This window comes from Meleagris gallopavo, chromosome 8 (genome assembly GCF_000146605.3).
Source record: "Meleagris gallopavo isolate NT-WF06-2002-E0010 breed Aviagen turkey brand Nicholas breeding stock chromosome 8, Turkey_5.1, whole genome shotgun sequence".
NCBI lineage: Eukaryota > Metazoa > Chordata > Aves > Galliformes > Phasianidae > Meleagris > Meleagris gallopavo.
In genome coordinates this window covers 27,213,026-27,229,475 of record NC_015018.2, presented here as the reverse complement: position 1 = coordinate 27,229,475, position 16,450 = coordinate 27,213,026, and the positions used below count along the sequence as shown (strand labels likewise).

The window sequence follows — 16,450 nt, the reverse complement described above, 5'->3', positions numbered from 1 at the left end:
TAGAGCTGGAACAGCTTCAATTTGTCATTTGTCACAATGAGACACTGTCCTTTAATATTCAAATCTGAAGTGTTTTGATTTGTGCTAATGTCTGTTAAAAAGAAATAAATTTCTCTGGTGCATTTTGATGGGAGGCATTGTGGGGGGTAATTCAGAACATACATCTGCATTCAAGAACTGTTAAATGAGTCTGTTGTAAGTAGCTGTATAATCAGGTATAAGCAAGCTGTTTGTGTGGTATGTTCAGAGTTCATTGGTGTAGTAGAGGACAGAGTGATAGTCTGCAGTTTTGTTTTCCTCAAAGGTCTCTCATGTCAATGATTCGCAAGAGGTCTCACTCCAACACCAATGTGAGCAAGAAGGAGAAACCACCTCAGCAGGAGTCAGGTATGGCTCATCCTTTCACAGGTTATGTATATTGTTCACTAGACAAAGCTAGTGAAAATGAACTGCGTGTGCCAATTGTTATGCAAATGCTTGCAGTTGTCAGCATAAACGATTGCTGTCCGTGTCTCAGCATATTCATCTACCTTGCAGTCGAGAAATGTGATTGCAGCCCAGTTATACGAGCTCTGAGATGACAGATGGTATCTTTGGCGTCGTAGCTTTGCACATGTAAACCCTATCAAGATTCCAAACAAATTTGCATAGCCCTCTTTAGTTATCCCCCTACAACTGAGCTTGTGATCGACATCCAGTATATTTTTTCCAAATGGATTTTAGTATGAGCAGTCATAAACCTTAGAGAAGACTTGCTGTAGCCACAAGGAAGATCTTCCTACTTCTGGGTGTCACGGTTATTAGAGACATCCGTGCACTGATTTCACTCACTGATGTGACAGAGAAATGTATCTTTCTTTTTTGTTTTTCTCCTGTGAGGAGATGGGTGTTCATGTTTATCACAGACTTGCAGGAAGGACCTGGCAAGGTGAGCACTCAGCTGGATATGGAGATGTGCTGGGTGAAACGGATGGGGAGATGTGCTGGGCTCCATTTAGGCTCCATGCAGCTCGCTGGGTTGCACCGTAGCAGTTTGGTACTGTCTGTAGCAGTTACACTACAGCAGCATTGAGAGACACAACCAATGTGTAGCAGACACAGCAGACATTTTACATGTCCAGTGCTATACCCTTCCACACGCTTTTGGAAGAAGCAGGACAAGCCAGCAGTCATGAAACAGGGTGCAGGTTATATACTGAATAATAGAGGGAACTTCTTGCTTAGAATGGCATCGATTTTGTGACTTCTTCTATCTGGAGCCTTTCCGTGGAGCTAGTTTAAATGCTACAGTTTTTATCCCTTGATCCATATCTTATGAAATTACCTCTCAAATTTGACTATACTGCTAATCCTTTAATAATACTGAAAAACTAAAACGAAACGGTCGTGTGCTAAGGTGGCTCTGAATGCAGAATAACAGCTGAAATTCCATTTTATTGTTGTTTAATGGAACTGGAAACTTAGTAGGTTGAGAATGGGAGTTAAGTACGGATTTATAGATGATCATGAGTGAGTGAAGTGGCAGAGCTAGTCAGACAAGTGTTGCCAGTTAAAAAAAGCAAGATTTTCCTCATTATTTTTCTCTCATAAAACAGTAGAAGTTTGTTTGTAGCAAATTGCTTAGCTTATCTGGTGCCACTTAAACAAAGAAGGGGGCTAGAGAAGGGAACCAGGGTAAAATGATGGATATAGGGTAAAACTGTTAGAGAAGAATTACTGCTAGCTGATGGTTGGAGTATTGCAAGCATGGCTGGATTACTGGATGGGACCAATAAGCGAAAAAGGAAAGGAAGCATTATCACCTCTGTTTTTTAAGGGAGGAACTGAGGAGTGGAGTGAACTTGGACTGCGGGAATCTTTGGGAACTGGTCATTGGTCTGAGAAAGACAAGATTGCTGGTGTGGGTAAAATGATGAGACATGACCTTGTACTGAGATCTCTGATGAAGAGTCAGTCTTACCTTTCAGTAACAGTTAAATTATGTTCCCTTTGTTTATCAAGTTTACTTACCTTGAAGCATCCTAGATGTTTTGATTGTATCTTTTTGTTGAGAGTTAGAAACAGTGATTGCAGGAAATACTATGAAATTTACAACGAGTTCTCAAAATCCTACTTCATTATTTACTAGGAAACTTTAACAATTCTGACCTTTCTTCAATCTCGTGAGCTGCTGCTTCTCTTAATGGTTGAATTGTTCTTAAAATAAAAATAAAAAGGGGGAAAAATTCTTTCTTGATCGAGTTGTTATATCCAACCCAAGGCTTGTTTTGACCCTCGTTAAGGACTTAGGATGAGTGGTTTTGATCCCATACCACCAATTAAGCTTTTATATTTGAAACAGCTTATTTGTGAAATTAAAGCCTGACATTAAATTGGCTTACAATACAGAAACTGCATTTCTATGAATCATCAATAGTACCCTGACAAGTAAGAGATCAAAAGTCTATTTAAAATTCTTATTATGTAAGGTACAACGTTGCAGCTTTGAATAGCATCAACCATATTTCTGCGTGTGTTTCTTTTAAGTGGTCTCTTTTCCCTTTTTGTCTTTTGTAAGAGTATCCAGAACTCTGAAACGCTAACAGGTACTGCTGAGGTTCGTCACATAGCTTCCAGTTTCTCCTCAATGTTTTGCAGGCATGATAGAGAATGTCTTGAAAATCAGCCTGTTTGTTTCGTGATATTTGAGTTTGGGCTGGTTGTGGCAAGCAAACTTTAGGAGACTGTTTAACATGTTATTTTCTTTCTGCTATTCCTCTGTAGTTCATATTTAGAATGTGGTATAATCTCTGATTTTGGAACAGGTGAAGAAGTTACAGATCTGAAGAGACAAGCTGTTGAAGAGATGATGGACAGAATTAAGAAGGGAGTTCATCTCAGACCAGTCAACCAGTCAAGCAGACCAAAAACAAAGGTTTGGAATAAATAGCAAAGCAGCAATGTTATCTGAGCATAGTAATTTATACAAAAACCAAATTTCTATAGAAGATTCAAAAGAATACATTTGCCTTGCATTCCTCTTTTGCTTTTGCTTTGAGTTTGTCGTAGCCCATTTCATCTGGGCCAGATTAGTAAGCATATGTTTTTTTAACATGTGTGTTGTGTTTATTTACAGCCAGAAACACCAAAGCCCTCTGAAAGTGCAATGAAAGAATTAAAAGGGATCCTGGTGAGATCATGTGCAATTTGTATTTCATTGTTTTCTTCTCGTGGAGTTGACATGACCTTCTGTGCATAAAAACTTGTATTTGAAAATTCTGTATTAATCTTTTGGTTTGAAGCAGCAGAGCAGTATTCTAGTTAATCCCTCAGTCATCCCCACTTTTGACGTTAGTGCTACTGAAAGAATGGTTGTTGAGAGAACTTACTTTGGAGAAAGCTAACCTGTTAACTGTGCTCCAGGTTTGTACGTTCCTGCCACTAGAGGGGTTGTTATGTTCTGCATCTGCCATAGGATCTTTGGAGGCTTTTCAGATAGTCACAGTAGGGATGCTTTGGTAGGGAGACTGAAGCCCCTGAACTGCACATCTAGATGGTCTAGTATTAAATGGGGAGGTTGGTGGCCCTGCATGTGGCAATGGGGTTGGAGATCCGTGATCCTTCAGGTCCCTTCCAGCCCTGGCCATTCTGTGATTCTGTGATGGATGAAGGTCTCTTATCATCAACTGCTGTCTCCCAAGGCACGAAATTGCTTGATAGCATAAACATGGCCTAAATAGAGCAAGAGCTCTCTAGTCTTTTTATATTTATATGTTTAAACAAAGACATCAGGCTCGTATTTGGTCCTCCTAAAAGTAATGGGCTTAAGCTTGCTTTTGTTTTGTCCTTAATTCATCCATTGCATTGCTTCTTTTGCACAAGTACTAAAATTGTATCAAACACTCAGGAACAGCCATAGTTCTTGCTCCCTGATTTTTATGATCGCAGAACTTTTAAAGTTGAACTTTGGCATATCAGGTGAAATTTTGCTTTTGTAAAGTGGAATATGGTAAAATCCTACTTATGTCAAAGCAAAACACATCCATGGTAGATAAGACTTTTTCTCAACAGCCATAATTGCACCTAGATAATAACTTCAATATTGTGTTGGGTGATGCAAGACAGTACAGCAAAGAGAATAGTCACTGCAATGCAGAGAGCTAATGTTGACTTAAAATCATAACATATTAAACCGAGTCTTTTCCCATCACATTAAATGAGACAACTATTGGAGGGTCCAGAGGAGAGCCACAAAGATGATCAGGGAACTGGAGTACCTCCCCTACGAAGACAGACTGAGGGAGCTGGGCTTGTTGAGCCTGGGGAAAAGAAGGCTGCGAGATGACCTCATTGCAGCCTTTCAGTACCTAAAGGGAGCCTACAGACGGGAGGGGAATCAACTCTTTGAAAGGGTAGATAACTGCAGGACAAGGGGAAATGGTTTTAAGTTGAGGGAGGGAAGATTTAGGTTGGATGTCAGGGGGAAATTCTTTATTATGAGAGTGGTGAGGTGCTGGAACAGGCTGCCCAGAGAGGCTGTAGATGCCCCGTCCCTGGAGGTGTTCAAGGCCAGGTTGGATGGGGCCCTGGGCAGCCTGGTCTAGTATTAGATATGGAGGTTGTTGGCCCTGCATGTGACAGGGGGTTGGAGATTCATGATCCTTGAGGTCCCTTCCAGCTCAGGCCAGGTGATTCTGTGAGGGGGAGAAAGGAAGAAAAAATCTGGAGAGCCACCAGACCTTAATGCCAAGCTGTAATTAGAGGGGCGCATGATTAAATATGGAAGTAAAGAGAAAAGGAATAAAATGCAACATGTAGGTTGCTTTAAATGGAACTCCATACGTGTGTGCATTGTTTGCTGTGGTGTGCTGTTTGTACTGGTGCAGACTCAATGACCCTGCTGAAGGCTCTTTCATTTTCTAATAGCTGTTTCATTTCTTTGATGCTGTATCACTGACATCGAGGGAGACTTGATTATGTACTTTAGAGGAAGCAGAAGGAGATCTATAGTTACAGTGTCTGACTTGTTTTTGAGTTCTTAAGGATATTTGCAGTGTAAGACATACTAAATAAAACCCAATTCCAGTCTGCTCTTGAGACCAGTCATTATGCACAGTCAGACAACAAACATGGGGGTGGGATGTGATGGAGTAAATGTTTGTTGTTGCTATGCTAATTATGCATTTCGTCTAGACCTCCATATAATTGTTACAAACAAAGCATTTATGTTCTCTAGAGCACAGAGTTTGAGCAACCCAATTGCTCAGGTTGCTTTTGTATATGTGTGTTAATACAGATCTGCAGCACAGTGCTTAGAAATAATGTATTTTCTCAGTTAAATTTCAAATAGGCGTCAAAGAAAATATTCTGGGAGCAGGATGTGGTGGTGGTGAGGATTTAGTTACTGTGCTAGAAGCCTGAAAGCAGCTCAGCTTTTGTAGCTTATGGTGATAGTTCCTTTTGTCATTGACTGTTCCCACTCATCTTACGTTTGTCAACAGAAGTTGTTAAGAATGTTTTATTTATGCTCTGGAAGAATGTATAGGAGTCTGACATGTTTTGGAAGACTGAATAAACAGATATCCTAGAGATTCCCAAAGATGGCAAGACTTGGAGGGAGACTGAGACAGCATATGGATGCCACATTTTCAGTTGTATGATAAATGTTTTGGAGAAAGTTTACATTCAAGTGGATGCTGTTCCAGTAACTGACCTGTCAGGTGGGAAAGGCTTGCAGTATTTTCCATGTGCCTATTGAAATTCGTGTGGGCACCTTTGGGAAGTTGTAGGCTTCAATTAAAGCCTTCTCTTCTCCTGAAGCAAAATTCTGCTGTCACAGCTTAGCTGAAACAAAATGCTAACACTGGCATAAAGCAGTGACAGCACAGCAGTGGATTTCTATTTTGCGTATGTAAAACAGTATTTTAACCTGAGAGCTAATCCTATGTGTCAGAGAAACGATCAAGTACGTGGAAATATGCTCACATTTATGCCAGATCAATCAGATTCTATGATATAATAACATGTTGCAGTTGCAGCTAGTGCATGATGACTTCTCCAGGTGTGTGCACACCTGAGTACAACACAAGCACACTAAATGCACAGTGTGCTGGGTAAGTGAAATGTGGCTCTTTGGGATTTTGCTAGTAGAGGCACTGGGCAGTGTTTGAAGATCTTTTAAATTTTAAGAGGGAGGAAGGCATCAGAGTTTGTTTACTGGGGATCCACAGCCTCATTTCTTAAGTCTGATATCAACCCTCAAAGGTAGGCAGGTGTGGTTAATCCATAGATAGGGTTTAGATGCTCCCTGTTCAACTGTGGGGAGAGTTTTTTGACTGATCTAGAACTGCACTTGTCTTCCAGAAGCTTAGAAAGTTGTCACACAGCGCGTGTGGGCGGTGTGGTGCGGTTTGTTGTATACTCAGAGAGCTTTCTATGCCTGTTTCTGGCTTTAGGAAACACTGAACAAATCCACTAGTTCCCGAAGCCTGAAGTCCCTCGAAACAGACAGTGGTGAAACAGAGCTAGAACGAGTTCTGCGACGTCGGAAAGTGACTACGGACCAGGACAGTGGCAGTAAGTGCCCTGACTCCTTCATAGACCTCTTCCTGCTCCTGCACTGAGATACTCTTGAAGGTTTACTTTCTCTTCCACACCATTGCTGTTTCAGCCATTATGTCTTTAAAATTACTCTTTAAAATTCCATTTTGATTTCTGCAGGTGACTTGAGTTCTTCTTATGCTTTATCTCTAGACCTGTCAACTTGGTTAACATAAGCTTTAAACTTTCTTTGGGTTTTAGATCCCACTGGAATCTTGGCCACGTCAGAATCCAAATCTCTGCCTGTGTTAGGTTCAGAAGCCAGTGGTGTACAAACAGCACTGAAGAAGAAAGATTTGGAGACAGAATTCAGTTCCAAAGTACCCGATTCAGGTCCTGTTTCCAACCAGCTGAAAGGTGTCACAGATTCCAAAGCTATGTTACAGTAAGTACAACACGGTTTTCTGGATAGCTTTCAGTACCAGATCTGTTCAGTTTGATGCATTTTGAAAGTGGTTTCACTTCAGTGTTGCTTAACAGGATAAATGTAGTGTCTACAGCTGTTTGCCAGTGACTCCTCCAATAATTCAGTCTCACATGGAGACAGTTGAATTTCCTGCAGTAAAGCTCTTTTCCTCATTAAAAAAAAAAAATTCTTCTCTACCACCAAAAAAAAGACCTGAAGATTTTTTGAGGAGTAGCAAAGTTGAGGGCTTTTCCACATCCTGAAAAGCACATTCAGTTACATAGGTAATTCTTTTTTTAAGGTAGTTTTAGCTCTGTATTTTTCATATAGCAATATTTTCAGGTAGAATCACAGAAGTCATACTGGTCTGTATGCAGTTGTGCTGGGTTGTTTCTGTTGGAATGAAATGAATGCAGGCTATTACTCTTAAACATTTTTTGATAAAAATTGTGACTTACCCTCAAGATTAAAGTTCTCCAGAGGAATAAAAAAAAAAGCAGTTAGTACTGTATTTGCACAGACAGAGAGGGATCTTTTATCACAGTGGATTGAAGATCCAAGGTGTCAGTTTGGTATCAAGGAGTTAAACCTGCTTCAGAAGTATTTATTTCAGACAGATCTGCTGGAGGATTGGCTTTGTAGCAGTACCACGCTCCTTGTGAAGCTGGACTGTGCACTTGCTTGGAAGTTCTCCTCCTATCTATTTTTGTGATCTGATATTTACTTCATTCTCCTGCAGGTACTTTTATCATTAATTTTTGAATGGGTGAAGAGCCCAATTTCCTTTCTGTGCCCTTCAGTTTTATTTAATTTACGCTGAGTTTTAAAAGCAATACCTTTTTCCACTCGTGTATTTCCCCCTTTTATTTCATTAAAGTATTCTTAGAAGAAAGATGATCTTCATTTTAATTTAATCAGAAGGATGAAGATTTGTTCAGCAGGTAATTGGATGTGAGTAATACTGTTGCATTTTCTTGGACTGCCGGAACGGTTCACCCTGTCAGAAAGGTGAAGTTGTTTCTGAAAAATCCTGTGTTTGTAGTTTGTGGATTTCCACAGTTTTGAGCAGATAACCTTTATCAAAAAACACAGCAACTCCCACCACCTTTTGTCTACCTTTTATTCCACTAAACTAAGTGGAAATTGCATTTGCAAGAAAGGAAATGAAATAATTGCAGGCCCCAAGGTCTTGTAGAATGCGTGGTGAATTGACAGTGAAAAGGATCTTGTGTTGACAGTCACAGTTGTTATGTGTTATAAAAGCATACGTGAAGCTCAATTTATTTCTCAGCTTGCCTATTCAGTGACATCCTAAAAGACACATTTCATTTTAATTTTTCTGCTTAAAGCATTAAAACAAACGTGATGGGCCAGATTCCTCAGTGCTGCAGGGCTTCTTTGCGCCCAGTCACCGGTGTAAACCTGGAAAGGCTCAGCACTAAGGATGGTTTTCCAATGGGAGAGAGAAGGTGCTGGGGCACCCCTGCCCTTCTGCTGGGCTGGCAGGGAGGAGTGGAAGCAGCCAAGGTGCTGCTGAAGTGCAGTTACTTTTCTTTGCCTCCTGGGTGCTGCTTGTAGCAAAAGTGAGTAGAAGCAGCCTCCAGACTGCAGGGAGTGCAGAGCTGCTGTGAGACAGGGCTCATCTGAAGCAGATATCACAAGGAAGTTCGTTTGTTGTCCACATCTGACAGCTTAGATCTGTAAGCAGGCAGTGTTGCAGTGTTCTAGGCTTTTCTGGGCACATCTGTACAGGCAGTTTAGTTTGGACCACAGTGCATTTCTGAAGGGAAATCTCCCTGTTGTTCCCTTTTGCTGTGCTCAGATGTTCATCCTGCAGTGCTTTCAGTGCACAAACCGGATCCCTGGCTTCACTGTAGGGTGAAGGTAAGTCAGAGATGTGATGCAGCCTTTAGTGGCTCGCCCAGGGACCACACAAGAGCTAGTTCAGTGCATAACCCCTGAAGGGTACCGTGAGGACAGGGGTGCAAAGCACAGACAGTTTCTCCCTGCTGCACCGCTGTTTCCTAAAGCAGTCTGCGTTAACTAAACAGACCGCTTTCACCAGGAACCCTTCCTGACAAAGACTCACAAAAGACTTATTGTGGCACTTCTTATTCATACCTGAGGTGAAACGTTGCAGCTGTCTCATCATTTGTGATTCCTTGAAATCTGACAAAGGTGTGACCTCCCTCAGCTGTTTGCAGCAGCCGAGCGAACCTTTTATAGCACGGCAGAGGATTGCATGTCTCATAATCCCCAGGTGTCTCTTCCAGTGCACTACTGAACTCTTTTTTTTTTTCCAGCTAGATTTTAATGTGCAGCTTCTTACAGAAAACCCTGCAGATAGTCATGCGTGAGGTGTTTTTCTTTGCTGTGCTGTCCCTTTACTAAGACTTGTGGTGTGAAAGAGGCAGGGTAATACTTAGAGATATTTAAATGCTGCCAGTCCTGTGCATCTTTCTTTATTCACATTAAGTGCATCTGTTCTCCTGGAGTAAGAAGGATGCATGTTAGAAAATGTCTGTGAACAACAATGACAGAAGTTGGCTCGTTGAGTGAAGTCCTGGTTCCTACACCAGCACCAACTCTGACAACCTAAATGCTTATGAGACAGTGAGATTGCAGTCTTTGGTTCAAGCAGGGCTCCATGCATAACGTGGTTATTGCTACAGCTCGGTGTTTCCCAAGTATCACCCCCAGCAGAATCGGGTGGGCTGCTGACTGGTTGCCAAAAGAGAGATAGAGGAAAAAGGCTGTAATGTAAGTCAGCATGGTTCGCTCCAAGATTTCCTGGTATTCAAACTAATTATGATAACTCAGTTAATACAGAAGGAAAATTTAGGGTATGAACCACAAGGTTTGGGATAATTTCAGAACAGGAAATTGCCAGAACAGAGGTGTGCTGCCTTGAAGCAGATGGTTTGGAATGTGTGAAGTTTAGCTGAGTTGATGGTGAGGGGAGATGTAAATAATGTGTCCTATAGAGGGACTGAGGCTTTATCTTGGTATTCACGTAACTTCCTCTGGAAATCATTTCCCAGATGTTTAACCCAGCATGGGTGTAATTCTGTGACAATTGCTAGAAGACAGTAGGTGACAATGTGGCTCTCTTGGGAGTGCAGAGCTTTTTGTGACTCCCTGCAGTGCAGAGACACAGAAGGGAAAGGTGTGTCTGGCTCTGCCCCGTTTGTTTTTTTTTTCTCCTCTTCCTCCCCCCAGAACTTGGGAAACATTTTGTTTCTGGGCAGCACAGACCTCGGTTAGCAGTGAACCACAGAGACGGTTAGTCTTAATCTCATGATTTTATACAATTAAAGGATTTGTCCTCCTTCTCCTGGCTGTAATCTTAGTACCCCTGAATCATCCACCAGCTCTGCAGGAAGCGGCTCAGCCGCAGTGAGGCAGAGCTACAAAGGTTTTCCAGGGCAGCTTGAGCATGGGCAATTTGGTCTGAACAACAAATGAAGGAAACGATGGGATGTTCTGAAAGTTTGAGGTCTCCATAGTTTTAACTGTTTTAAAAGCTACTGTCATGTGTTTTTCTTCGACTGTACACTGTGTGCTCTAACTCAGTGCAGGCAGAAGCTCTTCAAGGTTCCTCATGGAAATTAATTTGCTGATCTTTTTTGAGCGTTTTCAAAGCAGTGCCTAAAATGGAAGCGTTTGCCATGACTTGATCCTGCATAGCAGTCAGTCCGCAGTTGCATTCTGCTCACTGCTGCATCGACCACTTCTACTTGGCTGAGTGCAGCAGAGGCACTTCTGAAATGGAGAACGGTGCTTTTTTCACGAACACCTGTTGGCAGACACCGGCAGAGGAAGGAGTCAGCAAACTAATTGACTTGCATCACTGCCTGCATCCCCTTGCATTGGACAAATGCTTAACTGAAGCCTTTTTCGGGCTTGTAATTGGTGTCTTTCTGACTATTGTTTGGTTCCTTTGGTTCCACCTGTTGCTGTGTTAAAAATTCTGAAGTATTTAGTAAACAGGGAAGGTTTTGAGGAAGATAAAAGTGAGCCAGGTCTCAGCTGGCAGACTCCTAGGGCGGCGGTATGGAGGGGACTTTGCAATGAGAAGTGCCTGGGATGCTGCTCTCTGGAACTCGATCAAATTGAAGGCTGATAGAGATGAGTTTTGTCACTGTTTTTTGTCGCCCTGTGAGCGCATGAGCATCACTGCGCGAGTGATGGTTGTCTTCAGTGTTGGGGTCTTGAAGGAAAACAGGAATGGTGGGAGGTAGGTGGGTGTATTTACAGAAATGAGAAGCTGTGGCCACGATTTTTAAGCTTCACTGGGGATGTAAGTGTTGGTGAGCAAAAGGCAGGTTAGCTTAGTGCTTTGAATCTCATCTTTTGGGCAGTAGGGAGTAGCTCTGGTTGAGTTTGATTTGGAGTTTAAGAGCAGTTTTATTTGAAGAGGGGCTACAGGTGTCTCAGTGCTCCAGAGCAGGGACCTTGCTGAGAGACAAGGACTGCAATATTTACATAACATCCTGGTTTCTAATAGAAAAATGTTTTAATAATTTCATGAACAGAGCATCAAGGAAGGTTAAATCTCAGTAAGGTTATAATCTGAACTGGAGGAAACAAAGAAAATCCAAGTCTCACTTGACTGTCTGATACTTACTTTGTCCTTTTGTATTCTTACTGTAAATGATTTACAAAAGGCCCAGCAGCACTGCTTCGCTGATGATCCATTGGTTATAACCCTTTTATTGCTTTTGATCTCCTATTGCAAGCAGTCCTTCTTAAAGCTGCATGGAACTTTGTGTATCCCATTCTATTAATCTAAAAAGCATTTGTCATTTGAATCAGGATTTGATAGTAGAGATTTTATGTATTGAGTCATAAAAATGTATGCAGACCTATGAACAACTACGTATGAGTAATAGAACTAGGAGCTCAATTTCTGACTTAAAGCTGTAGTTGGACAAACAGCAAGAATACTGATAGTGATATTAACAGTCTCAATGAGGGAAGAGCTTTGCATAGGGCCGGACAGAGCTACCTTGGCTGGACAAATCTGTCATCATTCAAAGCTGGCTAACTACAGCTATACTAATTGTTTTTTCCAAGCTTGATTTGTAATGGCAAAAACTGTTCTTTGAAAGAAGGCACCAAAATTATGTTCATTCTTGCACTGAAATTTTGTTATGCCTGCGTTCTGCTCTTGACAACTATTGAACAGGAGCAACAAATACCTAATAAATAGAGTTAATGATTTCCAACAATACTTCGGCTCTAACAACAGCACTGTCAGACTGGTGCTGCAGCAGTGTAAAGGATTTGAAGAAGGGGATGCTAGTACAACAGTCTGAATAGTAATTCTTATTTTTATGCTTGAAACTCTGGTTTAATCACTGGTTTTCTCCATTAAAGTACTTTATATCGACATCTTTCATTTTTCTGACCTTTGAAGGTGGTAAATATGATTGCTGTTTTATCCATTCTTGTTATAAATGAAACAGACTTCAGAGCGTTTGGCCGTGCATCAGTTGTTGGAATGCTGCCATACACTAATGCAGACTCCCCACTGTGAGCCCAGTGAAGAATTATACTTTGATTCACCAGATTGTATTAAATAGTCCAGCTGTTGGGATTTGAAAGATAGTTACCTCCAAAGTGAAATAGAAATGAACTTGGCATTTATGGCTTTGACCATTTTTATAGTGTTGGGCAATCAGCTTTTCAGAGGTAGCACTTTTAAAAATAACCCTCTTCTGGTTACGCTGGTTTAAAAACTTTAATTTGCTGTAACGTTCAAAATACATTTCCTGGAATGATTGGCAACTTTTGCATAAAATAAACATTATTTTCCTTATGATATCACTAGCTTCTGATAGCAATCAAGTGAGTCTGAAACTGCATCTATTAGCACCAATTTCTGAATTAATTAACTTACACCAAAGTTCTAACGTTAGAGACAACTCTTGTAATTAAGGCTTCAACGTGGAATTTCATTCAGTACATCCAGAGCTTCAGTAGCGACCTGAGTTAATGGTGAGTGTGACAGCTGCAGTTTGTGGGAACATTTATGTGTCAACATAATTCAAAATAATGTGTCAACAATTCTGTGATTCTGTGATTCTGTCTTTAACCTGCACACTGACTCTCCTGCTCAGGTAGGAGCCAGCCATGGCCAGCCCAGCACTCTGGTTGTGGAGCAGGTGACCTCTGTCGTCTTTGTCATTTTCTGTAGGACAAAGACTATCAAAATAAAGGGCCATTTATAGCAGATGGAACCACCAGATGAATTCCTTTTTTTGGCCTCCAGTAGGTTCTACTTTTTCCTTTAAAGAATATGTGTTACCTTTGCAGAAGAACGTTCCTTATGAGTAAGCATGAATATAAAAAAAAAAAGTGGCTCTAGACTAGTGAATGGGTGCAGTGCACACAGGGCCTTCCCCTGCTAAGGTTTTCTGTCCATTTCGGTGGTTATAGCTGTGTAGTCAGTACTGTGTTCACCCTATGGTGGAGGGCCCTATGTGAAGATGTGCTGGGTATAGATGTGTAGCCCTAAGAACCTCTCTCTGAGCATGTCTGGTTATGTACCCACAGGAATCAGAGCCAGCTGCTCTGGAGGGCTGGTGAAGGAGCCGTTGCACATGAGCTGTCTGCCTGCAGAGCAAGGCAGCCCTTGGGGCAGCCCGAGGATGGCAGAGGAAAGATCCCCACCTGCCACGTGTTCGGGTCATGCTGTCCTCTTGTTGGCCTTGTTCTATTCTGGTGCACGCTAGCTAATCTAAGGATTTACCTGCATGCTCTCATAGGTAGAGCTTTTGAATGTGAGCAAGTGCTGTTAGTGTTTAAGCCAGCCTCAGTGTATAATCCTGGTGACTCTGACCTTTCCTTGCTCTCTCCTTGCTCTGAGGGATTTTCGTCTGCAAGAATCTGCGCTGCACACAGTCAAGGCATAGTTCCATTTCTAAAGCAGGGAACACAGGTCTAACACTGCTCTGCATTTCAACAAACACATTGGGTGAATTTTCAGATCTCACTCCCTCCCAGCCTGCTGGTGCCGAGCCACAATAGAAAATCTGGTTTTGCTGCCCTTAGCTTCTGGTGTGCAGTCAGTTGTAGTACAGTGAAAGCCCTGAGATGCAGATGGGGAGAAGCAGCCACATTTTGGGCTACAGAAGGCAGGAACAGGTAGCATTTTCTCTAGGTCCAGCTGCTATGTTGGACAAGGGGATCCTAAATCCAGCTCAGAGATGATCAGAGAGAAAATAAATTCTTACGTTTATCTTGAAAATGATGCTCTGTGCTCTGTAAGTTCATTTTTGTGGTGAAGTATCTGACTTCATTTGTGTAACAAACGATTCAGGAAGGGTAGTGTGACTGTTGCATTTTGTGTACTGCTATCTGTAACAGCTGTGTAATCTGTAAATTTTATCAGCCTAGTAGACCCGTCCTGGTCACACATACTAGCAATAACATACATGTTTTCCTGTGCTTTTCTTAAATATGTGCGTTGTTATCTGTATTCATATCTCTATCCTTTTTCCTTTAGATCACCGAGTCATACGGAATTTTCAAGAAAAGCTTCTACTAGTGAAAAAGAGACAGAATCTGTTGTAGTGTTAGATCCCGTGTCCACCAGTGGAGATCAGATGGCTGCAAACACACTCAGTCAGAACAAAACAAAGGAAGAAAAAAGCAAGTCGCTGCATAAAGAAAGTAACGTTGAGAAAATAAGAGAGACAGACAGTTCTAACTGCTAATCCCCATTCTGAAAGGCTCTAACTTTTGGGAGTCATGTTGATTGCTTAGGTGTGGTACTGGGGGCTACAGTCTGCATTCCAAACAGTTTTCAGTAATACAGATTGAAATGGTCTTTTGTATGCAGTTTTGTTACGTGCATTAGTGTTAAATAATTATATATCATCAAAATCCCTTTCCCTTTTTAGTTTTGCAGGTGTGGTTGATATTTCCTTAGATATGGACGGTTACCTTACTTTTCTTTAAACTGCATTTGAAAAGGCTTTTTCAATTATTCCTTTATTGAGAAGCTGCTCTGTTAAAGGTCCAGAAGCCCCTTGTGTCCCTGTTGAGTTTGGGACAGAGCGGGTGACTGCACTCACCTCAGCTTTAGTATGGGGGTATTTTGATAATTAAAAAAACAAAACAAAACAATTTTTAGACACGTTGCTTTAAAAATATTTTGATATCTACTTTAAAAAAAAAAGTTTTGTAGATCTGCTCACAGCTGCCTCCATGCAGGCCATTTGGATGACACGGAAAGCACAAAATGTAACATTTCTGTTCTAGTTTCCCCAGCAGACAGCAAGCCCGGAGATGGAGGCAGCACAGCGTGCAGTTTTGGTACCATGCCTTCTGGTAATGATAGTGCCAGAAGTCCGTGGGTAGAGAGCGGTGCTCTCTTCTGGATTAACACCTCTTCAAATGAGGATTTATCTCCCGGTTTCTCTTTCAGTCTTATGTAGCAGTTTGGTACAATGTAGCTGAAGTCTGCCTGTGCTGCTGCAAGAATGAGTTGTTGTGGGCTTCTTGGAATTCCTACATTTGGGATTCAGCCATTCTAGCATTGCAAGTCATTTGGAGTCAACATTCAGAGAACTCCCAGGTGAAACCCTGTAGCATCAACAAAGAATCCTTTGCTTTGATCCTAATACAGAGCAGGGACATCAAGTTCTCTTCTAGGTAACACTGTAGATTCCTCTGTTTGGTAACAGGGCTCCCAGTTTCCCTCAGCCCTTATTTCCTATGAAGATAGCCAGATTGGTGCATAGTTGATTTGCTGCACTGCCAGTTCACATTCCACTGTAGCTTCTTTTTAAATCCAACAGGGTATTTCATTCTGTTATAATGAACAAACAAATGTAATCAGGGAACAAATGCAAACCTAAGGAAGATCGGTGTAACTGAAATGGCGTGGTCACGTACCTGAATGCACTTGGGTTATTTTTTATTTAATGATTTGAAACAGTGATAGTATTGAAGGATGACTGTTCTGAGTTTGTTAGTTTGGCTCTGCATGCAACTGTCTGGTGCTTTTTCTCCAAATAAAGTGATAGTAGCGAGTGTGGTGGTTTCACATCTTTTCTGGTGTTTTTGCATGTTTGCTAAGATAATCTTGGATTTGATCTAATTACTGAACTGTGTTTAATTCCTAAAACTGGGGAAATTTGTCTCTCCTTATTTGATACTTTGCTTTCTGGAGGGTAGTGGTGGTTTTGGTGGTTAATTTTTCACTTACATATCTGTTACACTGAATACAAAATGCAATGTTTTATATGTGTATTTTTCCTTGAATTATTACTGCTGTATTATATATGTTTAAATTTTCAAATTTAAAAAAGAAACAGAAGTTAAAAAAATACTTCTTTTATGTGAACTCTTTGTTACCTACAAGATAAATAATTTATTTATCTTTTCACTGTTGCTTATTAAAAAGACTACTGACAAGTTTCCCAGACCTTGTGAAGTTGACTTGTTATTCCTTGC

At 41.3% G+C, this 16,450-nt stretch overlaps 1 protein-coding gene across 1 annotated transcript; it reads left to right on the top strand.

Annotated features, from left to right (window-relative positions):
• Positions 1–277: 277 nt before the first annotated feature.
• On the top strand, positions 278–16,419 carry LOC104912030 (shootin-1-like). Its single transcript, XM_010714771.3, has 6 exons — positions 278–387; positions 2,805–2,914; positions 3,116–3,169; positions 6,435–6,555; positions 6,781–6,964; positions 14,496–16,419. The coding sequence occupies exons 1-6, from the start codon at positions 312–314 to the stop codon at positions 14,704–14,706; spliced, it is 756 nt and encodes a 251-aa protein (XP_010713073.1). The 5' UTR covers positions 278–311; the 3' UTR covers positions 14,707–16,419.
• The last annotated feature ends 31 nt before the right edge of the window (positions 16,420–16,450 follow it).